Here is a 24,955-nt window from a genome sequence, read left to right as displayed (position 1 = left end):
GATCTGGCTTTGAAGACAAGCTCCAGCAGTTACTAGCTAAGTGACAATAAACAAATCATTCAACCTCGGGTTTCCATTTGCTCATCTGTAGAATGGGGATAATAAATGTAGTATTTCATGGGATGATATTGAGAATCAAGTGAGTGAATATAGAAAGGACTTTGTCAGTGGATGCTATTATTATCATCTCATTTTTTTCTAATTTGGAATTTGATCTTATTGTTTGCTGTAACAAAAACAAGTGTTCTGACTTCCTTGGACGGGTGGCTTATGAGTGACTCTGCCCTATCAGTAAGCAGTCATTTCCCATCTCATCAGTTTCCCTTTTTGTGATGTAATTTGGTATTTACCACATCTAGAATCTCTTCTTGAAGAAAGCTTCCATGATCTATAATAGGCAAAGGGCTTATAAACGTTTGCCCTACAAGCTTTTGGCTTGTCATTATCAATCTCATGCCATATTTTCCAACACATATTCTTCTGACTTCTCTTGCTCATTCTTTTACATCATTCACTATTAAAGTTTTATGGAATTTATTAGGGTATGCTGTGTAAGATTCTTTGTGGAATTTCTCTGCTTCTTCATCTTGCACAACAAGGGGTCCATTATCTTCATGGTGGATTTTTTTTTTTTTTTTACAAATGATAATCTTGAACATCAATACAAGGTGACTACTAAATATCCCATTATGTCTTTCTTACTGCTCTTGAAGGCCCAGTAAAACCAATTCCCTTATTTATCTCTCTGTGGAGAACTTGTGAACATCCTTCCATTTAGCTGCAACTTTTCTCTCCTTTTAATTTGTAATGAAAATGTCAATATTTATATGGTTTGATTCCTCCAGTACTAAATCTGCTCACTGGTCGCTGGAGAAGGAATCTCATACTTAGAGTACCAAGATTTGAGTCAGTGTTTGTTGATTGTGTAAAAAACTGTTTTAACTCCCTTTTTCTTTACTACAAAGCAGAGGAAGCATCTTCACCATGAAGCACAACTCCCTGGGACTAAGAACAAATTTTACGTTGATTAAAGACCTAAGAGTTCATCCCCTGGTCCCTAGCATACTGGTGATGAATCTTTCTGCGAACAGTTTGCTTTTACATAAAAATCACTTTACCTAGAGGTCTACAGAATGGTCCACTTAGGTAAAGTGAGAACTGTCTTTATATGCCCAGTTTCATAGTATAATGATTCTTCAGGAATGTTAAATGAATTTTTCCATTCTTGTTTAGCATTAGTTTCCCTCTGATATAGCTTTGATGTGTTCAGTGAGATTCAGTGGTCTAGGTGCATTATTCAATTTATGATGCATTTTATTGACTCACTTGCACATTTTGTGTATGACATTTCAGAGCCAGATAAGCATTTGTGGCCCATTTATTTGACTTTCATATTTACTTTGGATGCTAGAGTTAAAGGACCAGCCTGGTACTTTAATTTAGTGCTCACAAATGTATCCAAACATTTTATAAACATTTTCCTAGTCTGTCTTTCTTAAGAGGAGCAAAACATATGGAACAAGCTATTTATGCTGCTTATCTAGAATAAATCATTTTCCCAACAAGTAGCTGTTTGTAAGGCTAATTGATCCAAGTCTAGAGATGTTCAAAGTCATCTCACTCAGGTTGCTGTACTATGCTTTTTTTGAGTGTTGATTTGGAAAATTGCCTTCATCAATGAGCAGAACACACCCTCTGGGAAGATAGAAGTATCTACTTCTAAGGAGTCCTACCATATAAATTTTTCCCTTCTAATTGTATTTGAGTAGAAACCTAGCATACAGCTGTTTAACTTTATAAATAGTGTACTCTTAATAAATATTTGCTGAATTGATTTGAATTATAAGTTACTTGACCATTTGTCAAGTAAATAATCATTTGTGCTTGACCACTGAGTGCATACATATAGGTCATTTATTTTACTCAGAAAAGGTGAATTAATAAATACAAAATGCTACCCAGAAAACCCAAGCCTAGAGTTCCATTGATCACTATTGATAAAATTTTCTATCTATGCTAAATGTATGCAAACAGCATTTTTAGGTTTATTCAGCTCTTTTCCTTTCATTAATGAAGAAAGTCTCCATAAACAAATGGAATATAAGAAGTATGGTTATAACAAACAGTGCAAGTGTGAAGAATGTATACCAAGTCCCTAATAAATATATTTTGAAAGACTGAATAAAAAAGTATTAGAACCACATATTCAGAGAGCTTGTCTATGCTCCCACACCTCTGCCATGTTGCTATTAGCTACTTGATTTCCCAGAATCTTCTTGGAGGCCTTGGGACAGTGGATGAATTCAGATCCTGATTTTATATTCTGTGCTTTAACATCAAAGTTTCCTTTTGAAGGTATCATTCTTTCAGAGATTGGAGATGTGATGGGAGGGGGCAGAGGCTAAAAGACAAATCAAGAGTAACAAAAATTCACATTTTTGTCTAAATTACCCAAAAAAAAGTGAATTGGATATAAAAAACAAAAAACCTTGGCAGGAAATCTTTTGCTTATCAAGATTGTTCTTGCCTTCCCCTTAAGGACTTTAGTAACCTGTTAACCTCTGTTCTTCATCTGGATTTGCCATGTTGAAAATGAATCCCTAATTATACACCAATGAGACATACTGACTTTTTGTTCGCTGAATCATTTGAGTCATGTGCGACTCTTCATGACCCCATTTGGGATTTGCTTGGCAAAGATACTGGAGTGGTTTGCCATTTCCTTCTCCAGCTCATTTTACAGATGAGGAACTGGGGCAAACAGGGTTAAGTGACTTGTCCAGGGTCACACAGCAAATTGTCCTGTAATTTTGTTCCATAGGTTTGTTTGAGCCATCTATGCTGTGACTGTTTTCTTTAAAGACAGTATATATTTCCTGAACTCAAAAATATGTAATTTTTTTAATGAAAAGAAGTAGTTAGCAGAGATTTGGGTTATATCAATTGATGATAGCTCTGTACATATATGTATGTATGTACATACATATTCAGACATTGTAATTTAGCACACTTTAACTAGAATCACAAGGACAACTGGCACTTGACAATTTCATTCCAGACTCATTTTGAGTTCCTTGCTGTAATGCTGTGGTCTTGCCAGTATATCCAACATGTCTTCCCATTTAGAAATTGACCCTAGTCAGATCAAGTCTCCCCAGGAAATTTCAGATTAGGGAAAATTCTAATGCTAGATTAGGCTAACTGATTTTTTTTTTTTAACTTATATATCCCATGTCATTATAGAAATTTTGGATTGCAGTAGGAAACTAAACAGGCATCTGGTCACCTTCTTCAATTTGTTTCCACCAAAAGGGTCACAAGAAAGAAGGAAATGGTGGGCCTGTTATAGGGAAAAGAACAGAGTGATGGGAAATTTTGGAACATTACAAAGGTTCCAAGAATCCAATCAAAAGTAGACTGTTTGATGGTTTCCAAGGCAGTGACACAGGAACTATTAAGTGGTACAGTGATAATAGCAAAAGATTGACTCTGTGAGATGCTTCTTTAAGCCATATCCAGAATCCTTCCACATCAAGGGGAGAAATGTATTTTATTTTAATCATCTGACTTTCCTATGGCTATCTGAGCCTACAAGTTGTGATCCTGCCCCTTTTCCTCTCTCCTTTTTCTCCTCCTTCTCCTTGCTGATCACAGCCTCCTGGCAGACCCTAGCAAACTTCTCACTCAGGGACGCAGCCAAGACAATCCCTGACTTACAAACTGGCTTAGTTTGTGGTGGGCATTTATGGGGCAGGAGTCATGCCATTAAAAAGTGAACATTGTGAATGAATTACAAGGTACTTTGTCTGATGCCTCTGTATATTGTGTTTTATTATTAGGAAAAAGTTCCATTAGCTTAAAATCCCTTTGTTCTTAAGAGAAATGTTTAGAGAAACTGGTCTTTGAGACAGAGGTCTACCATTTAATCCCTGACCAACCTAACAAGTGCCCCAGTGAGGTGGGGTTTGGATGTGGATTTGCCCGCAGAAGATTCCCTTCCCCCCCCAAGTAGATCCTGAGAGTTAGAGGGTTTTCTTTTCCTCCTACAAGTGGCAACCCGAATCCCAAGTTGAAAGTGAATCTTTGCCCTTGGCCCCACTCCAGCATTCCTCACTAAGCGAATAGGGATTTGGAATGTCAGAAAATAGCAAGAGGGAGGGGAAAAGATTGTGTGTGTGTGTGTGTGTGTGTGTGTGTGTGTGTGTGTGTGTGTGTGTGTGTGTGTGTGTGTGTGTGTGTGTGTGTGTGTGTGTGTTTATATGTAAAAGCAGCTCCGGCTGGAAGGACTTAGGAAAACTTCACTTCCTCAGGGCTGCCTTTTTTTTTTTTTTTTTTGGATAAAATCTTGGTTCCTTATTTGTACTTTTTTGGGGTTTTTTTCAAATTGCCCAGCCTGAGCTTGTCACAGCAGCCCCATGTACTTTTGGAGTCCAAAGAAGTCAAGGTGAAGGAAGTGTGTTGATTTCCATAGGGTTCCCCTCTTTCTTTTCCCTCTGGAAAAAGCGGCAATAGTTGCTCCCCAGACTTATCTTCGGCAAGGACAGAAGCTGTTCCACTGTGCTTTCATCTAGGCTCATCGGGAGCCTGGGGTCAGGCTTTATTAAAGGGTGAACATCTTAAAGCCTCATTAAGAACTATCCTTTTGTGGAAGATCAAGAAACTACTCTGGGCACAGGGAGGTGTCTCAGCCCAGTATTCTGCACCATAAAGGTACCTGCCAGTCCTGGGCACCCGTGGTCAAAGCTGAATTGGAAGCATTGATGGAACACAGTTTACAGACTCTGCCTAGCTGTGGACTGGTTTAGAGCTCAAGACTATAATTACCAGGCGGTTTGCATCCTTTTTTTAGTTCTATCAGAAAGCTTTTTGCACCCACTCAGAAGGAGGGGTTCTCAAAGGGCAGCTCACAGGACCGGTTTCCAAGCCTTGACTGAAGATTGCTAAGGTTGGGTGTCTCTCCATCCTGAGGAACTATGTCTTCCTTATATACTCGAAGCAAAGAGTTCACTCGGAGTAGAAAATCTCAATCTGATTCTCCCCCGGCATCTCCCTCTCCAATTGCCAAGACACTCCGAGTAAGCAGTATTTTGATTTAATGTACATTCATAGTTGTGTCAGAGGTGAAGTGTGAATGTGTGCCTGCATGTGCTTGTTTTCTCTCCAGAAATTAGAATTTCCAGGGTATTTGGGGTGAATAGGAAAAAAACAAAAACTGGTTGACTTTGTAAATAAAGTCCCTATTAGCTTCTCTGCAAGAAGTTATGGTTCAAAATATTTAATAAATTCCTAAAGAAAAACAGGTTCTATCTATGTCAGAAATAGCTATGTCAGAATTCAAGTGATGTCTTGCATTCTTTTGTGATTTGTTTGGTAGCAGGATCGTTGATCCCTTGTCATTGTATTGTGAGAGACTTTTAAAAGTTTCTTAGTTTTGTTGAATAACTGGCTTTTCTGTATATTATGTGGGAGAAGACATGTTCCAGGGGAAGTCTCCAAATGGAAAGTAAGCTGAACTTTTTATGAAATTACAATTCAGGATATGTGTGTGTGTCTGTGTGTCTGTGTGTGTGTGTAAAAGCCAGAGAGAGAGCACAACAGAAACAGAGAAAAGACAGGTGAGCTTTGGGACTTTGCTCCTCAAACTACCAGACTCTAGAACATATTCACACTGTAAAAAGTAGAAAGGTGGCCCCTTGGGCAGAAACAGGCAGAGCTGGGAGAGTAACATCTATCTAAAGTTTGGTAGTGTCTCTGACATCCTGAAGAAATGCATATGAGGTATGACTTTATATTTTCTTCTGAATTTCACTATTAAAATAAGCCATACTTCAGGATTTGCAACTAATTTAGGAGTTTCCACTGGAACAAACCAACAAATGCAAAAATTACTATGGATCATAAGAGGAAAACTGTGGTGAACTTACAGGTAACAGTCATTTCCTAGAAAACTAGCTTCACTTCTATTGGAGGAAAAAAAGGGAGAGATTATTGTTTCTTTCTTTTGGAATCTCTGAGGAAAAGCCAAATTGATCTGCAAGTTTCAAGAAAGATCCACCATGTCCCGTTGCTTTTGAAATGTTTGTTTTCTCTCCAAGCCTTGTTTATTTTCTGTTTCGTTTCCTATAGCATTGTTGCTTCTACAGTAGAGTTTGGTATAAAGCACATTGGTCTTTAATCCCATCTAAATGCTTAATTGCTAAAATAGCAGAAGAACCATTGTATAAGTCAGTCTCATCCATATTGCTGTACTGTAGTAAGTACAGGGGGTCCCAACAGTCTTAGTGCAGTTTTAAACTTTAAAAGCTTAAGAGCTTTTAGAGTCGTAGGCACCCATGTTCAAGGCTGATTTAGAAGCTTTGATGGAGTCAGGCTTCCAGACAGTGCATAGCTGTCAACTGGTCCTTTAAGCTTTAATAGCACTAAGATTTTTGGGACACTGTACGTTATAATGAAGTTCTAATGTATATCTGAAAGGACATAAAAATTTCTGTGGTTGAATCTTGGAGCATTAGTTTATTCTCTATTTTCTGAAGGAGACAAAAAATATTCATTTTATATATTTTGTATAGCCACCGCTTGCTGGTCACAAAACTCCTAATGCCCCCCCCCCACCTTTTTTTTTTAACAGTGATCACTTCTACCCCCTTTACACGTCTTCAGGTTTTTGGCATATATTGATTACCCATCATGCGCAGGGCTTCCTTTTTGTCTATTGTCATCTTACTTATCTTTTTCAGACAGCTGGCTAGGTGGGATGAACAGTAATGGAGAAAATACAAATATTGCATTGTAAAAATCATAATGATTTATAAGTTTGCTAAATATTTAGTATTATACCTGATCCTCATTTCCCAATGGTTCATAGCTATGGAGTGCCACAGCAATAGCAATTTATTGTAATGAGTTTTTGGTGGTCAGTGGCTTTACACTAGTAAAGAATATTTTAGTTTCCTACCCCTTATCTTCCATGTTCAATGTTTATTTTTGTCTGCTCAGGCAAAGAGTTTGCAAGATTGGGACCACTGAAAATAAATACTCATCCAGTACTAGTTAGAGCACAAGATTTCCCTAGTTAGGTTTATCTGTTGGTGGTGTGGGTCATCCACCCCACCTCCAGCTGACTCCGGGCTTTCAATGTGTAAGATAGAGACACCCTACAAATGCAGCTGTGGTTGATGTTGCCCCTGTGTTTTCTGCTGCTGCCACGGAGCATCCATCATCTGCCTGGTATGGAGACTTAGAGTAGTGAGAACATTAGCAGCGTGGCACAGGCACCACTGTGGGCACTAGCACCCTGACATGAACGGTGGATTTATTAGAGACAACAAAGTGAAACTGTTAGTCACAAATGGGCAATAAAATATTTGCATCAAATGTAGGTCAAGGTTAAAGGCATCTTAAGAGTGAAAATTGAAAGTAAAAGCTTTAGAGCAGCTGTGGGAGTTCAAAGACCAGACAAAGTGGGGCCCCTGGAGACTCCAGCTGAGGGATACAAGGAAGGGCTGGGTCCACAGACAAAAGGCAGTGATTAGACCAACAAATCCAGGGGGAACTTTATAGGCTTCACAGGAGATGCCCACCTGTAGGACCCTAGTCTACGGACTCCAAAGACTGAACCTTAAAGACCACAGAGTTATCTAATTCTGGAAGTGAATTTATCAGTTTTTAGGATCAAAGCCTAGGTAAAGTCTTTGATTAGTATCATCCAAAGCCTGTAGTAAATATTGTGTTCTGGGTTAGTCATTGCAGAAAATAAGGTGCATACTTCCTGCACCAATATGTGTGAAATAAAGAACATATGATGTTGACATTCTTGGCTGTGTTTTCTGGTAATATAGCTAAACTTTTTCAAATTGGTTTTCAAAGGCCCTGATATTCAAAGCTTCTTGCCTTATACGGGAAATGTTTTGAGAGAGAATTGGAAAACAACATACATTCAGATAAGGACCTAATATTTGGAATACATATTTCAGAATAACTATAAAGTGCAAAAGATTTTATTTTGAATTTTAAAATACAAAAACAAACAAAGGCAGAGGAGGTGAAGGCAACTTTAAAACAGGCGTTAGATGATGGTCAGTGCTTTAGAGAGAGAAGCTGTCTTTTCTTTCTATGTATAACTTGCAGTATCTAAGGCTATATACAGTATTAGAGAAGTGATGGACACAGTGTTTTTGACTAAATATTTCAGCGTTGGTTTCCAGTAATTCAATTTTTCTACCAATTCTTTTAAACAGTTTCAAGGTGGCTCTCAGTCTGGGGATGATAATTTCCTTGGTTTCTAAGTTGGTGGGGAGGAGGGGAAGGGTAAAACTTGATTTTATTTTAGAACTATTGCAAAGGGCAGCCCAGAAAATCAGAATAACTTCAATATTCCTTGCTAATTTCTGTGCAAAACAATACAAAATAGTTGCTAATGAATTTGAAGGGATTGTCTGTGTTATACTCTGAGATAATTAATATGAAATTCATAAAATATCAACATCATTCCCACAATTTATAGAAAAACTTTGTTGGGTCTTGAGGATCTTTTCATAAATCCTGAATTTTCATTGTAAACTTATCTGTAGCAATGGAATTTTACCTGTATTTAAAGCCGAGAGTTAATGGCATTTTTCATTTCAGTTCAGATTGCTACCATTCATGGCCAGTATCCTCAACAGAAAATACCAAGATTGTAGGCCATTTTTTCCTCTACTTTATAATCCTCTACTTTATAATCTATTGTCTTCTGTTGAGAAACGTTTATCTGGTTGAATAAATGCTAATGAGGGATGCAATCTGTTAACCATTTTCTCTCTAATTAAAAACACTATAGCATCATTTTTAACTTTAATCAAGAAAATTCAATATACAATATTCAAACCAGGAACAGTTTCATAGGCAAGAATGGTTTCTGTGCATAAAGATAAGGAAAGATTTCCCCACTGATATCCACCAAGTATTTAGGTTTGTGATTGCTAGCATTATTAACATATGTCCGTCAAACAACAAACATTTACTTAAGCAACTACTATGTTCTAAGCATTTTTGCAGACAAAGGTACAAAGACAAAAATGAAACAATCCCTTCCTTCAAGGAGATTACATTCAATTGCATAAAGAGCATGTCAATACAGAACTTATACAAAGTAAATACTCTGTCCCTTGGAATGAGGGGAAGACACTAATAGATGGCAGAACTGAGAAAACACCTCATGTAGGAAGTGGCCTGTGAGCTGAGCTTTGAAGGAAACTAGGAATTCTAAGGGAAAATGAGGAGGAAGAACAAAGACACAGAGACAGTGCCTTGTAGACCTGGACTGGGCAGAAGTCAAACCCTTGTTCTTTCAAGACTTAGGAAAAGTTTATAAAAGCAGCAGCTACTTCTCCAGAGTTTGTTTTTTTTTTCTTATGTGACAGGTTTTTAAAAAAATTTATTTATTTAATTTTTAACATTCATTTTTACAAAATTTTGGGTTCCAAATTTTCTTCCTATTTGTCCCCTCCCCCCACCCCAAAACACCGAGCATTCTAATTGCCCCTATCACCAATCTGCCCTCTCTTCTATCATCCCTCCCTTCCCTTGTCCCCATCTTCTCTTTTGTCCTGTAGGGCCAGATAACTTTCTATACCCCATTACCTGTATTTCTTATTTCCTAGTAACAAGAACAGTACTCAACAGTTGTTCCTAAAACTTTGAGTTGCAACTTCTCTTCATCCCTCCCTCCCCACCCATTCTCCTTGGGAAGGCAAGCAATTCAATATAGGCCATATCTGTGTAGTTTTGCAAATGACTTCCATAATAGTCGTGTTGTGTAAAACTAACTATATTTCCCTCCTATCCTGCCCCCCATTGCTTCTATTCTCTCTTTTGATCCTGTCCCTCCCCAAGAGTGTTGACTTCAAATTGCTCCCTCCTGCCATTGCCCTCCCTTCCATCATCCCCTCCACCCTGCTTATCCCCTCTCCCCCACTTTCCTGTATTGTAAGATAGGTTTTCATACCAAAATGAGTGTGCATTTTATTCCTTCCTTTAGTGGAATGTGATGAGAGTAAACTTCATGTTTTTCTCTTACCTCCCCTCTTTTTCCCTCCACTAAAAAGTCTTTTGCCTGCCTCTTTTATGAGAGATAATTTGCCTCATTCCATTTCTCCCTTTCTCCTCCCAATATATTTCTCTCTCACCTCTTAATTTCATTTTTTTAAGATATGATTCCATCCTATTCAATTCACTCTGTGCTGTGTGTGTGTGTGTAATCCCACCAACTACCCAGATACTGAAAAGTTTCAAGAGTTACAAATATTGTCTTTCCATGTAGGAATGTAAACAGTTCAACTTTAGTAAGTCCCTTATGACTTCTCTTTGCTGTTTTACCTTTTCATGCTTCTTTTGATTCTTGTGTTTGAAAGTCAAATTTTCTTTTCAGCTCTGGTCTTTTCATCAAGAATGCTTGAAAGTCCCCAATTTCATTGAAAGACCAATTTTTCCTCTGAAGTATTATACTCAGTTTTGCTGGATAGGTGATTCTTGGTTTTAGTCCTAGTTCCTTTGACTTCTGGAATATCCTATTCCATGCCCTTCAGTCCCTTAATGTAGAAGCTGCTAGATCTTGTGTTATCCTGATTGTATTTCCACAATACTTGAATTGTTTCTTTCTAGCTGTTTGCAATATTTTCTCCTTGACCAGGGAACTCTGGAATTTGGCCACAATGTTCCTAGGAGTTTCTCTTTTTGGATCTCTTTCAGGAGGTGATGGGTGGATTCCTTAAATACTTATTTTGCCCTCTAGTTCTAGAATCTCAGGGCAGTTTTCCTTGATAATTTCATGAAAGATGATGTCTAGGCTCTTTTTTTGATCATGGCTTTCAGGTAGTCCCATAATTTTTAAATTGTCTCTCCTGGATCTATTTTCCAGGTCAGTTGTTTTTCCAATGAGATATTTCACATTATCTTCCATTTTTTCATTCTTTTGGTTTTGTTTTGTGATTTCTTGGTTTCTCATAAAGTCATTAGCCTCCATCTGTTCCATTCTAATTTTGAAAGAACTATTTTCTTCAGTGAGCTTTTGGACCTCCTTTTCCATTTGGCTAATTCTGCTTTTGAAAGCATTGTTCTCCTCATTGGCTTTTTGAACCTCTTTTGCCAATTGAGTTAGCCTATTTTTCAAGGTGTTATTTTCTTCAGCATTTTTTTGGGTCTCCTTTAAAGGTGTTGACCTGCTTTTCATGCTTTTCTTGCATCTCTCTCATTTCTCTTCCCAGTTTTTCCTCCACCTCTCTCACTTGATTTTCAAAATCCTTTTTGAGCTCTTCCATGGCCTGAGCCCACTGAATATTTATTTTGGGTGTTTGGGATACAGAAGCCTTGATTTCTATGTCTTTCCCTGATGGTAAGCATTGTTCTTTGTCATCCAAAAGAAGGGAGGAGATATCTGTTCACCAAGAAAGTAGCCTTCTGTGGTCTTATTTTTTTTTCCCCCTTTTCTGGGCATTTTCCCAGCCAGTGACTTGACTTCTGAGTTTTCTTTCCACCCCCACCTCACCTCCAGATCTGCCCAGCCAGCCCTTGGGGTCTGAGATTCAAATGCTGCTTCCCAGCCTCAGGGCTTTGGGTGGGGGAGGGGCTGCTATTCAGTGTGAGATTAAGTTCAGGTGCTCAGGTGGGGGCAGGGCTGCCACATGGAGCTCAGTTCCCTCAGGGGGTTTATGCAGAGACCTTCAACAGTGGATCTGGGCTCCTGCCTGCTTTGGGAGCCCCAGTCTGCTGCCGCCTCTGCTGCTGCCTCCTGAGGGGGCCTGAGTTATGGGGACACCCCACTCCCCTCTCGGTGTGCTGAAAAGACCCTCTCACTGACCTCTGGTGCCTGTGGGTGGAGGGACCTGCGGGGCCGCTGGAAATTCTGCCCCTGAAGCCTGCTGGGATCTGCTCCTCTCAGTGCCCCGCAGCCAAGGCAGGGCTGGGCTCTGTTCCAGGTCCAGTGTGTGACGGACCTTTCGGGTCAGTTTTTCAGGGCTCTCTGGAACAGAAATCTCCTCTGCTCCATTGTTCTGTGGCTTCTGCTGCTCCAAAATTTGTTGGGAGTTCTTCTTTACAGGTATTTTATGGGCTGTGGGTTCGGAGCTAGTGTCTTTCTACTCCGCCATCTTGGCTCCTCCCCCTCTTATGTGACAGTTTTAAGAGACCCTATCTTTACTCTCTTTAAATGAAGGATCACCTGTAAATGGAAAGCTTGAACCTTGTATGAGTAGCACACTTGAGGGGAAAAGAATCCTGCAAACCCTACACTTCTTTGATTTGCCCCATCTAGTTTAGAGTTATGTCCCAGGCCAGGGGAAGAAAGAACTGCCTACAAGTGAGGCAGTTAGAGCTGCACTTCTCTTTAATCCAGTTGTTGTCAAGAAAAAAAATACCCCTCTCAGGCAAGTGGGGAGGGATGATCAGGAGGCTGGGCACTTTTTGTTTCCTTGTCTCTTTGATTATATGTTATGTATAACATAGATGTTTCTTTGGTTCTGTGTTACAGAATGCAGCCATTCCTTTAGCTCTAGTTTTTCAGGATAACCTAGGTAATCAGTTGAATTGGTTAAAGTATATGTATGTAGCCTACTGAAAGGAAGCCCAAGCTCAAAATCTGAGCTCCTGTATTCTAGGTAGGCCTCACCATTCTATGACCTTTGTACTTAAGTATACCTTAAGAAGATTAAATGTGAATTTGGTGTGAGAGCACTCTGAAAGTAAACGTACTAGAATAGAATTGTAAGAGATTTTTATTACAGCTTCTAAAAAGATAATGCAGACCAAGTATGCAGGGCAAGACATTTTTAGGCATAGTCAATATGGGAATTTATTTTGCTCAAACATATATGTACATATATATATGTATATATATATATATATATTTGTGTGTGTGTATATAATTATAACAATAATTTTTTTCCAGTGGGAGGAGAGCAGGTAAATATTTAGCAATCAATTGGAACAGGAGGGAGTGGAGGTGAAATGTGTTAACATTTTCTCCATCACTTTATTAGATTTAGACAATCAACAACAACAAAAATAAATCAAGCCCTGATTTTTGTAGTGTTTGCCTCTTTACAAGGTGTAAATGCTCATATTGAAAATTTAATAATATGCTCCCAAGAGCTAGTTCAAGCTGGCTGCAGCACACCACTGGGTAGGGCTGAGAGGGAGGAAGGTAAATGCTTGATAATTGAAAAAAATAACAAAAAATTAAAACTCATAAAAAATTAAACACCCTCTTATTCCCCCCCCCATTCTAAATGCCAGTATCTTTAATTAGATTAGCATTATTGAAAATAGATCTGCAGATAGCTTTAAGACAAAGGGTTTAATGATCAGAGTTGGCTTTCTTATCTGGACTCAACCCCTCCTTGGCTGTGAGTTTGACCTGTACGTTGTCTAGTGTGGGTGGTGGTTATCCATAACTAGGGAGTTGGCTTTATAGCCCAGCCTTGAAACCCAGCAATGTTCTTTAAAGTTACACAACAGACACAGACACTAAGTGTGTCAGATTAACTCCTGTGGCAGGGAGCTTTCTAGAATTGCCTAAGCCTTAAGAACGTTTTTGATGTAAAAATTGCCATATCTTTTATTGTACAGAGACTTTGTAATTTATAATTAGCGTAGTAGTATCCAGGAAGGGGCAGTGAGGTGACCAGTGCCAGGCCTGGAGTTCAAATCCATTCTCAGACACTCACTAGCTGTGTGACCCTGGGCAAGTCATTTAACCCTGTTTGCCTCAGTTTCCTCAACTGTAAAATGAGCTGGAGAAGGAAATAGCAAACCACTATTTTTGCCCAGAAAATCTCAGATGGGGTCACAAAGAGTCTGACACAACTGAAAATAATTGAACAACAGCCAGAAAGAGCAAGGCAGGTGAAGTCTGGTGGCTGTAGTCATGCACCCCAGGAGGTGATACCTCTTCTTACGATGAACTTTACTCGTTAGATGTGGGATCTAAAAATTGTATGCCTAATAAGGAAGCCTATGAAAGACTGGACCAGTCTCTCACAACCGATTGCCATAGCTGAACTAAAACTATTGAAAAAAATCCCAGTTCTATGTTCTTCCTCTTTCATGGTTTGCTTTCTTTATAGGATATAAACTTGTTTGAAAGCTGTATGTGAATAGGGAAGCAAACTCACATTCTCTGGTAAGATGGAATAGTAGAACTCCTGAGTATCCAAGGAAATAGGGAACAAGAATTAACCTAGCTAAACAAAATTCAAAAGTAATCCTAACATCTCGTTCTGGCTATTCAGCTCCTCACCAAATCTTCTGCCCAAGTTGCTAACCAATTGCTTTGGGCCCCTCCTCCTAGAATTTCTAACAAGCATTTATTAAGTGCTTACTACAGTACTGTGTCAGTGCAAGGAATGGAAGGACAAAATAAAACCAAAATAAAAGGACAAAAGTGCAAGAAGAGGCAAGATAGGATAAGGAAGAAACTCCTATCAGCCCTGGAAAAACCTCTTTCTTGATAATTCTGGAATCAACTGAATGTAAATTACACTATATTCTTGAGTATTAAATCTAATTAGGAGCAGAGTATGTATGTCCATGTGTCTGTAGTTATACATTGGGCAAATCTCGTAAAACAAACCTGTTTAAAAATTTTATCTGGAAAAATAAGTGTTTGAAAAGGCAAATCTGCACACATAAAACATTCATTTTTATTAGTTGTCTTATTTTTTAAAATAGATGTGTAATTATAGAAATAGTGACTAATAGAATCTTTTCAGTCTTTCTCTACCTGTGTTTATTAGTGAGCAAGTACATGTATACCATTTGCAATTAGTATAGCAGTTGTATATGTAAATGGGGTTGCTACTGATTTTTAAGTCCTTGAAAAGCACTTTTTTCAGAAAATCATTTTGTTTATTCTACTGGTTTTCTTAGGAAATTTTGTTATCATAGATATATTTCAAACCAATACCTATTCCGCTTATTATAAATTAATGCTTAATTAATGGGCTTTGCTATGGTAGAAAGAGTACTAAATTTGGGGTCAGAAAACCTATATGTTACAAACTTGGCTCTTTAGTTTCCTCTTCTGTAACGTAAGATTGGAATAGATGATCTCCTAGATGTTTTCTGTGATTCTCAAAACACCGAAGGCGTCATAGGACCCTAGAGTTGTGCCTGGAAGGAATCTTAGAAACCCTCATATTAGAGAGGAGGAAAACAGAAGCAGACACAGAAAGGTTAGTGACTACCAGGTCATGCAGATAGTGCATGTCTTAGGCAGGATTTGAATCTGACACCAGTTTTAGTGTCATGCTGTGTTTTGACTTTTGAACTGAAAGAAAATTCTTAAATTTAAAGTATTCCTTCCAGGATTTGAAGGGTCAAAGTCCACATCTATGGGGAAGAAAGGATTGAGGAGTTAGTGAGAAACTAAAGCACCCAGAACCTCAGATTTCAGAATTCCTCATCCAGCTCAGAGCTCATAGTGCTGCCTTACTGTTAGTAGCTGTGTCCCCAGCAAGGTATCTTACATTCTTTCCTTCCTAGATCTTCTCAGGCATCTCACATCAGGAGCCAAAATCAAGCCACACAGCCTGACTTCACTCACTTTCAGTGAGGCCTGATTGGTCCTGTACATCACACAGAAGTAATCCAGTTTCCTCCATGAATGAAGCCTTTCCAATAACTTCAGCCCTTATTTTGCCTTTCCTGATAGCTCGTACATAGTATTTATTGTCTGTGCCACATATTTTGATTATATTCATATCACTCCTTTCCTGTATTCTTTCTGTTTGTCCTGTATAAGCCCTTGTATCAGACTGATTGCTTTATATATTTATCTCCCCCCCTCCATCCCAGCCCCACTCCCCAGTTTAAATTCATGAAGGAAGGATTTGTATCTCCTGTTTTTGTTATATTCTCTGTGGTCCCTGGCACAGGAGCATTATAGACACAGAATAAATATATATTGTGAGGAATTGATTGTCTCCCATCTATAACTTTTGATCACAGGATCTGATCCCTAAAGACAGGTTGGGCTTTTCCACTGCATTTTTCAGACTCCACAACCCCTTGGCCCTCTCTTAAACCTCTTGAGCCAGTTTCTTCTGATTGCATTGGCAAGGAATATGCTGTGAATGGGAGAATTGTAGGTGTTGGTGTTGTTGAGTTATTTCAGTCTTGTCCTACTCTTTGTGACCCCATTTGGGGTTTTCTTGGCAGAGATTCTGGAGTGGTTTGGCATTTCCTTCTCCAGCTCATTTTACAGATGAGGAAACTGAAGCAAACAAGGTTAAGTGACTTGCCTCGGGTCACACAGCTAGTAAATATCCAAGGCCAGTTTTGAATTTATGAAGATGAGTCTTCTTGACTCTAGGCTCAGCACTCAGTTCATTGCATCACCTAACTGCCCAGATTGGAGGTAACCTTGTAAATTAGAGGCACTTCTTGAACTGTGTATTATGCCATATATTGAACAAGAAAGCTAGTATAGAAAATTATTAAAAACTCTGCTTCTGATCTCTCTTCCTGGCAGCTAGAGATGACTCCAATATTAAATTACACAAATGTTGAAGGAAGAGGTATTTCATTTGGGATTAATGGATCAGTAGATTTCAGGAAGTTTTTTAACTGGTATGGGGGGAAAATTACATTATAATTATAAAATATTTCCGTTGTAATCCTATGCATTTTATTTTATACATTTAAAACATTATTGTGAGAAAGTGTCCATAAGCTTCACTGTACTGCCAAAAGAGGCCTATGACACCAAAAAGATGAAGATCTATGGTCCAAGGTGAGAACAGAAGAGGCAAAAACAGACTTCCTAAAAAATCGTGTAGTAGTCTCTAGCCCTTTCAGCACTTGAAAGAACTGGGAGCCAGGAATCCTGTCACTTTAAACCCTGAGCTTCCTACTTACCAATCTCTGATTAATGCTGAAAAACCATATGGGTTTAATGACTTTAATGGTGAGCTCAAAATGCTCACCATTGTCCTTTTAAAATGAAAGTCTACAACTCTGCTTCTTTGAATTTTAAATTTTATTTAAATGATGTCATATTGTTGTACTTCTCTATCACCAGTCTTTTCCTTCTCACAATAACCACAATTATCATAATAACAAATAAGCTAACATTTCTGCAGAACCTCCTCATGTGCTGGGCACTGCATTAAGTGCTTCACAGTTATTACTGTCTCATTTGATCCTCACAACAGTCTTACAAAGTAGGTTCTGTCATTTTATCAGATGACACATGATCATTTGTTCTAACGTACCAGCACTCCTTCCACTTACTTTTCTGAGATATACATACCTAGAGATAAACGCTATTACATCACCAATCCTTAATACTCCTTGGTGCTCTGGAAAGAGACACATGTTTGTAAGACATTGAAGAGTTCTTGCTTCCTCCAAAATGAAGGCCAATTACTGGACCTCCAGCTCAGTCCATTTTTCCCTCTGTCACTAATCAAGTCCCCAGAGCAGTGGGAGGGAGGAGAGAGAAGGGAGCCTGGCCTCTGGCAGCGCCTTTTCAATGAAAAGATTCCCTTCTATTACTTCAGTATCTTCCATTCACTTTCTCTTTTGAGATTCTGTCTGGGCTTCAGCAAAGACTCTTTAACCTCTTTGCAAAAGTTTTGATTCACAAGCTAATCCAAAGAAAATTAAAATATCTGCAACCCAAGTAGGTTTCTGGATTTTGGCCTTTATTACAACTCCTCCCCCACTCCTCCCCTCCCCCACCACTGTGGACTTGGAAAGTTTAATGCCTAGGGCTGTGTGGTGGTAACCAACAACAGCTGTTGCAGAGTCCAAGAGCCATGATCCAGAAGAGGCAAAAGACTGCAAAATTGAGGTAGGGATAAGAAAAGTAAATTCATTCAGGAAATAGATTTGCTAGGGATTTTTATATCTATGATGTATTACATGATCTGTCAACCTTTTCTTTAGAGTATGGTAACTGAGGGGTTTTTTTTTAATGTCCTTAAGAGCAAATCTCATCAACTATTGTAAAGTAAAATAAAGATTTAAATCAATATTGGCCCAAAATATGGCTCAGCTCCAAAGTAAATCATGCTGAGGACAAGGAAGAAAAGGGGAAAAGTTTATAAACGTTAGAGATGTAACTTCAGAAATGTTCTGCATTTTCAAGCAGCTGATTCTGCTTTCATCTTATCTAGGCCAGGTATAGAAAAGGTTAGTGACAATGATTTAGCCCAGGGGTAGGGAACCTACAGCCTGGAAACCACCTGTGGGCCCTCTAAGTCCTTAGGGGCAGCCTTTTGTCTGAATGCAAGTTTTATAGAGCAGACCCTTTTATTAAGGGGATTTATTCTGTGAAGTTTGAATTTGGTCAAAGGGCCACCCTTGAGGACCTAGAGGGCCACGTGTGACCACAGCTTCTTCATTCCTGATTTAGATGAGCCATTTGGTCAGTTAGTCAACAAGTGTTTATTGTGCACTAAGAATTAGGGATACAAATACAAACAGACGGCTAAAGTTCTAATAAGGGAAGAACGCAGAAGAAAACTGGAGGTAGGAAGTAGAAAGACCTTGTTCCAGTGACAGCAGTGCACCCTGGGAGAAGTGTGGACAACATGGACCCTGGCCACTTCCTTAGATTGGAGGCTCCTGAAGGAGCTGGCAATCAGGTGAGGCCTCAGGGCGTGGTGGAGGGTGCATGGATAGAAGTGGTGAGAGCTTCCAGAGGGCATAGGAGATAAAGTCCTGTGGAGGTGAGACCACAGCACAGCCAGAAGGGGGGCTGAAGGCAGAGGTGTCTATGGACCTTAAAAGCTTCCAAACCATCAGCGTAATGTGGTCTTTGCCTGAGATGGCCTAAGCAATCCTTGGCCTCTTCTCAGATTTACACCGTCATGGACAGGGTTTCTAAATCTTCAAGAGAGCTTGAAATTCTCTTGGGAACTGTGAGCTTTCTCAAAGAAGTATGTTTTCTGGATTGAAAATAACGACTTGAATGTTCATAGCACATCCAAGCAATATGATCTAATGGTTACAGCAGGGGTAGATGTCTGGAGACTGAATTCTAGGAATGGCTCCACCCTGTAGGAATGAGTTCAGCTGCTTTACCTTTGTGGCTCAGCTTCCTCATTTGTAAAGAGGTAGGAAAGAAGCAGTCTTAGCTTCCATTTATTCTACCCTTGCTATGGTAAGAGCAAGACATATCAGAATTTATGGTATGCAATGAAAATAACCTCTTCTTTTTACCTAAAATGTTAAGAGGAAACAAAATAGTGAGGTAGCGAAAGCATTAGATTTGGGATCAGAGGACCTGGTTGCAAATCCTGGCTCTGTTTGATTACTTGTATTACTTGGAGCAAGTGACTTCACCTCTCTAGCCCTCAGTTTACTCATCTATGAAATGAGGACTTTAGACAAGATGACTTCTAAAAAATTTTCTGCCTCTAAATCCCATTAGCTTAGTTGTCAGGGATGCCCTAGTCCTCCTGTATCTTTTGATTTGCTGATAATATTCTGTATAGAATAAATAGTAATAATGATCAAAAAGGGAAAATGACATTGAAGTCATTTGTGCCTCTCTGCTTATCCCACTTAGATTGCCTTTAAGTTTGAACTGTCTTGAAATAATGTCCACACACCATCTATCCCTTTGAGTTGTAAGTAACTGAGAGTAACCCCTCTGTACCAGGAGAGGAATACAGAGCATGTGTTGTTCATTCCCAAGGTCTCAGCTTATTTAGGTGCTCTTGTAGCTTCCTTCCATGGCCTTACCTTTACATGATTAACAATTATTAATTAATTAGCAAAAGTTTAAAAGTTAACAAAAGGTTTATTCTCAACCCTGCATTTCCTTCCCAGTTTTCATCATGTCACTTCTGAGATACAGATTTCTCATTTATAAAAGAGAAATTGTACTACCCTCTAGGATTGTGAGAAAAGCGCTCAATAAGCTTCAAAGTACTTTCAAAATGTGAATTTTTAAAAATTATGCATTATTGTGATTTTTTTTTATTATTACCATCTATATTCATTTGACCACCAGGAGCCCAGAAGAGCAGTTCAGAAGAAAACAAACTCCAAGACGGGAAGTTGAAGGGATTGGTAGACCAGCCCTCCCTGGAGTATTTCAGTTAAATGGAAGACTGTTCTTTGGGTTGGATTAGAGGAAGACCAGAGGCAGCAGGCTGAACTAGATGGCCTCTGGGTAGAAGCAATACTGTTCAGCCTTAAAAGGGCAGGTGATTGACTCAAATTTATGTTTTTTCACTTAACCTCAGTAGATCTTTAGCAGCATCCATGCTCAGATCATTGACTTGGTCATCAGTCATTAATGAATGAATAATCTGAGAGAAAACAAAAATTAGTTCTCCACAGCCCATCCCAGAATAGCTCAATTATTTCCCCAGGCTTTGCTAATGCACCAGAACATAATATGAAAATGCTCCTGCTTAGTTTCTCTTTGGGGGAAATATAAATATAAGTTGTTGGGGGCTTTTTTTGTCATCATTGTTGTGGTTTTTCCCAGCCTTGTGGGGCCAGGCTCTGGCTCCAGAGGAACACAAGTTAAACCAATTTCAGCAGTCCCTTCCTCCCCAAACTTCTAGAGCCACAATTTTATTTTAAAATTTATTGAAAGAGTTTGGTTTTAATTATGTGCTTTCCTGGACTCCTGATAACTTTCAAGTTAAAAGCTTTTATGAGTTTTCCCTCCTAAGTCTGTCTCTGCTGTTTTGGGAGTCCCACACAATTTACAAATCAAAACCAGCCTCAGTCCCTACCTTTTTCCAGTTTTGCCACCACCATTATGGTGAGATTTTGTTGTGCTCTTTTATTAGAAGCAGGGCCCAAATCATGCAGAGATGACAAGGGAATTTCAAGTGAGGTAGGGCAGAATACACCAGAATGTTGCATTTGGAGCATTGTTAGAACAATCTGTCTGCCTGGTCATTTTCTTTTCCTCTCTGTCTTCTTGTTATATCCTAACAGTGTTCAGTCTTTTCTTCTCTGTAGCACTCTTTATGTAATACAGTGCCCCTGGTTGAGCCATAAGAACAGAGAGAATAATTCTCTCTTTAAGCATCCTTTAATCCCATCAGAGAAATAATAGAACCCAGTCTTAAAAGTGATAATATGTTGTTTTCCATTGGAATCTTACTGGCAACCTGAAAGTCCCTCCAGCTACTATTCCTTTTGCAGCAAATATTAGAAGCATCTATATATAAGATTACACGTTGGCTAGAAGCTCAAATATCTTCTTAAAAGACATGACAGAATCACAGAATTTTAGACTTGAGAAATATCTTAGTGACCAAGAAATTCTTTGCCTTTTTGTGTCATGGACCCCTTTTCTGAAAGTTTTTTTTTTAATTTCATAATTGAAGGGAAATATCAATTTTTAGTTAGAGGTTAGTGAAAATGAGTATGTCATTTTTTTCTTATCTAAGTTTACATATTCCCCAAAACCTGTCAAGAGATTCTTGGACCCCAGGTTAAAAGCCCCTAAGCTAATACAACCCATACCTAAATATGAATACCCACTGTAATATAACGAACAAGTAGTTATCAAACCTTTGCTTAAAGATAGCTATTGAGGGGACACCCACCACCTCCTAACACAGCTCAGTACAGCCCAGTGTTTGATAGCTCTATTTAGTAAGAAGTTTTTCTTTACATCAAGCCTAAATTTGCCTCTACAACTTCCACCTATTGTCCTCAGGCACCAAACAGAGCAAGTCTAGTCTCTTTTTCATGTTACATCATTTCAAATATTTTGGCTCATAAATTTAGAGGTGGACAGGAACTTTGAGATTCTTTACAATCCCGTTGTATGGATAAGGAAACTGGGACCTAAGGAAGTTGGATGATTTGCCCAGAGTTAGCTAATAAGTTAACAGAATTTGGATTTGAGTCCAGGTCCTTTCCCATCAAACCTAACACTCTTATCTACTGCCTTCCTTGAAGATAGTTGTCACACCTTCTTTAAGCCTTCAGTTCCCTAGACTAAATATCTCCAGTTTCTTCCACAAAATCTCTTATGGCATGAACTTGAGACAGCCCTTACCATCCTGGTTTCCCTCCTCTGGAACTCTCTTCTTCCTAAAATGTGTCACCCAGAACTTAATACATACCCCAGCTCTAATGTGGTCAGAACCTCATACAAGAGAACTGCCATTTCCTTATTTCTAGGTTATGGGCTTCTCTTCTGTGAACCTAAGAGCAGTTTTCTGGGATAACACAGCATACAATCTACTTTCACAGAGCTTCCAAAACTCTACTAAAAGAGCAGCAGATTGGATTTAGAGTGGGACCTACTGGAGCAGTAGTTCTTAAGAAATCCTGATAGGGACTGACTCCTCAGCCTGGCACTAGCACCATCAAAATCTCCAAAAAGTCCTGGGATGGACTGGGCTTTATGTTCTAGGATGTCACCTTTGCGTACTGTCCTTTTTCTGAGCTTTCTGAACTACCTCATTCAGTTCTCTCTGAAGAACATTCGGTATGTTTTGAATGTATGCATCTCTGAGTAAACATTCAGTAAATGTTTATCAGGTGCGTGCCATATTTTAAGTGCTAAAAGGAACACAGAGAGGATTATTTTGACAACAAACATAGCCCATACTCTCAAGGAACTTATGTAAGGCTAATGAGGAAATTTAGGAAGAACTGGACCTGTGATTTCATTGGCAGATTGACCACTCAGGTGAATAAACTCCTTTATTCACATAGGTCAGCACCATCTTCCACAACTGGTAGTCTTAAAAAGGTTAAGGAGGACTAACTTTAGGTCACAGAATGAAAACTTAGCTATGTGGAAAAATGATTACATTATATTATAGAGTATGTCAAGTACAAAATACTCTGAGAGTTCAAAGGGGGAAGGGATCAGTTCTGCCTGAGGATATCATGATAATTTCATGGTAATGGTACTGTTTTAGGAAGACCTTGAAAGCAAGTTTCTGCAAGTAAAAATAATGGAACAAGCATTCCAGGTATAAAAATTCCTATAAGCAAAAACACGAAGATGGGAAAACATGGTATGTGTTCAGAAAATCATGCCTAATGGGCTAAAGGATGATACTCTTGAAATTATAGATGGTTTATATATTTTAGTATGAGGTAAGACTGGAAAGAATAAATATGATGTTGTAGAAGGTATTTAGTACCAACCTAAGGAAACTGAACTTTATTAGACAGGTTAATAGGGAAGCAGCTTATGTTTCTGAGCAGTGTGGTACAGTGGGATGAGTTCTGCATTGAGTATCATACTACTTGTGATCTTGAGCAAGTTGCTTAGACAGAGATGTTCTCCAGAATTTCCTTCTCTGATTCCCATGACTTTGAAATTAATTTGATAGCATTGTGTAGGCTGAATTGAAAGGGATAGAGATTTGAGTTGAGAAGATAAGTTTGGAAGCTCTATCGATAATCCATATTAGAAGTAATTAAATTCTGAACTAGAGTGAAAATGGAAAGGTTTTAGAGGTACAATTAATAAGTCTTGATAACTAATCAGGCAGTGATAGACAGAGGAAAGAGAAGAATCAAAGATGGTTTTGAGTATGAATGATAAGCAGCTACTTATAGGAAATTCATAAAGGAAGAAAGATGATTAGTTTTAGATTGGAGGCAGAACCAAGATGGTGGAGAAAAAGCGGAGCATCACCTGAGCTCTCCCAAATTCCCTTCCAGACAACTTTAAAATAATGCCTCAAAACAAATTTTGGAGTGGAAGAACCCACTTGAGGATGGGATGAAACTATTTTCCAGCCCAAGACAACTTAGAGGGTCAGAAGGAAAGGTCTGTTACACCAGGAGGAAAGTGGAACACAGTCCAAGCACTGGACTCAAGCAAGTCAGCAGCATTAGGCCACGTCTTAGCAAGCCAGCAGCAGGCCCTTGGGGCAACTGAATGAACAGCAGCTTCCAGAACTCTCAGCCCACAGATAGTAAGAGGGTCAAATAGTCAAAAGATTATAGGGGTCCCTTTGCGGACTGTGGGTACAGAACTCTGTTTCATTACCCATATACAGATCTGGATTGAAATTCTGGGTCACAATCTCAGGGCAAGGAGAAGCACTAGAACATGAGAGTTTGCAGTCCCAGAGGAGCAAGGACCCTGGTCACAGTTCAAGGACAGAAAAGAATGCTCACAGAGCACAGGCCAGGAGAGTAGTAAACACACCTCTTCTTAGATCATACTGCCTTGGGAGAATTGAAAACTTATAGAAGATTCCCCAGCACCACGACCCCTGCCAAACTAGCTCTGAAAACAGCTGCACCAAAAATGTGAATCTTGGGACAGTGCTCCATCTACCCAAGAAGCAAAACCCAGCTTTAACATTGTTAAAAAATCAGGAAATAGGTTGGAAAAATGAGCAAAAGAACCTGATCATAGAAAATTACTGTGATGACAGGGAAGATAAAACACAAACTCACAAAAAGACAACAAAGTCAAAACTGTCTGAGGACCTCCAAGAAAAATGTGAATTGGTCTCAGACCCAAAAAGAATTCCTGGAAGAGCTTAAAACGGATTTTAACAATTAGATAAGAGAGGCAGAGGAAAAATTCGAAAAAGGTATGAGTGGTATAAGAAAATAATGAAAAAAGAGTCAACAGTTTGATAAAGGAGGCATGCACACACATGCACACATGCGCACACACATGCACACATGCGCACACACATACACTGTAGAAAATAACACCTTAAACAACAGACTAGGCCCAGTGGTAAAAGAAACACAAACATCTACTGAAGAGAAGAACTCATTAAAAAATAGAATTGACCAAATGGAAAAAAATACACAAAAATTCACTGAGGAAAAGAACTCCTTAAAAAGCATCACTGGCCACATGGAAAAAAGATGTATAAAAATTAACTGAAGCAAAGAGCTCCTTAAAAAGAACATCACAGCGTTGGCCAAATGGAAAAGGCTCACTGAAGAAAATAATTCCTTAAAATTAGAATTGGATAGGTGGAAGCTAATGAGTCCATGACATGTC

General features: G+C 38.9%; 1 protein-coding gene across 10 annotated transcripts in view; it reads left to right on the top strand.

The window, feature by feature from the left end:
• The window catches only part of PPP1R12B (protein phosphatase 1 regulatory subunit 12B), a 262,789-nt gene that overhangs the window by 202,169 nt on the left and 35,665 nt on the right, over positions 1 to 24,955 (top strand). Inside the window, exon 1 of one of the 10 annotated variants that reach the window (XM_072648191.1) lies at positions 4,285 to 5,075. The exons of the other annotated variants lie outside the window; for them this stretch is intronic. Coding sequence (XP_072504292.1) covers positions 4,974 to 5,075 — 102 coding nt within the window. The 5' untranslated portion in view covers positions 4,285 to 4,973. Of the gene's footprint in view, positions 1 to 4,284; positions 5,076 to 24,955 lie in introns of those variants that run through there. 10 annotated transcript variants of the gene reach the window in all.

The sequence above is a fragment of the Notamacropus eugenii genome, chromosome 2 (assembly GCF_028372415.1).
Source record: "Notamacropus eugenii isolate mMacEug1 chromosome 2, mMacEug1.pri_v2, whole genome shotgun sequence".
Classification (NCBI taxonomy): Eukaryota; Metazoa; Chordata; class Mammalia; order Diprotodontia; family Macropodidae; genus Notamacropus; species Notamacropus eugenii.
Note: the sequence above shows the minus strand (reverse complement) of the source record. Positions and strands in the feature narration are given on the sequence as shown.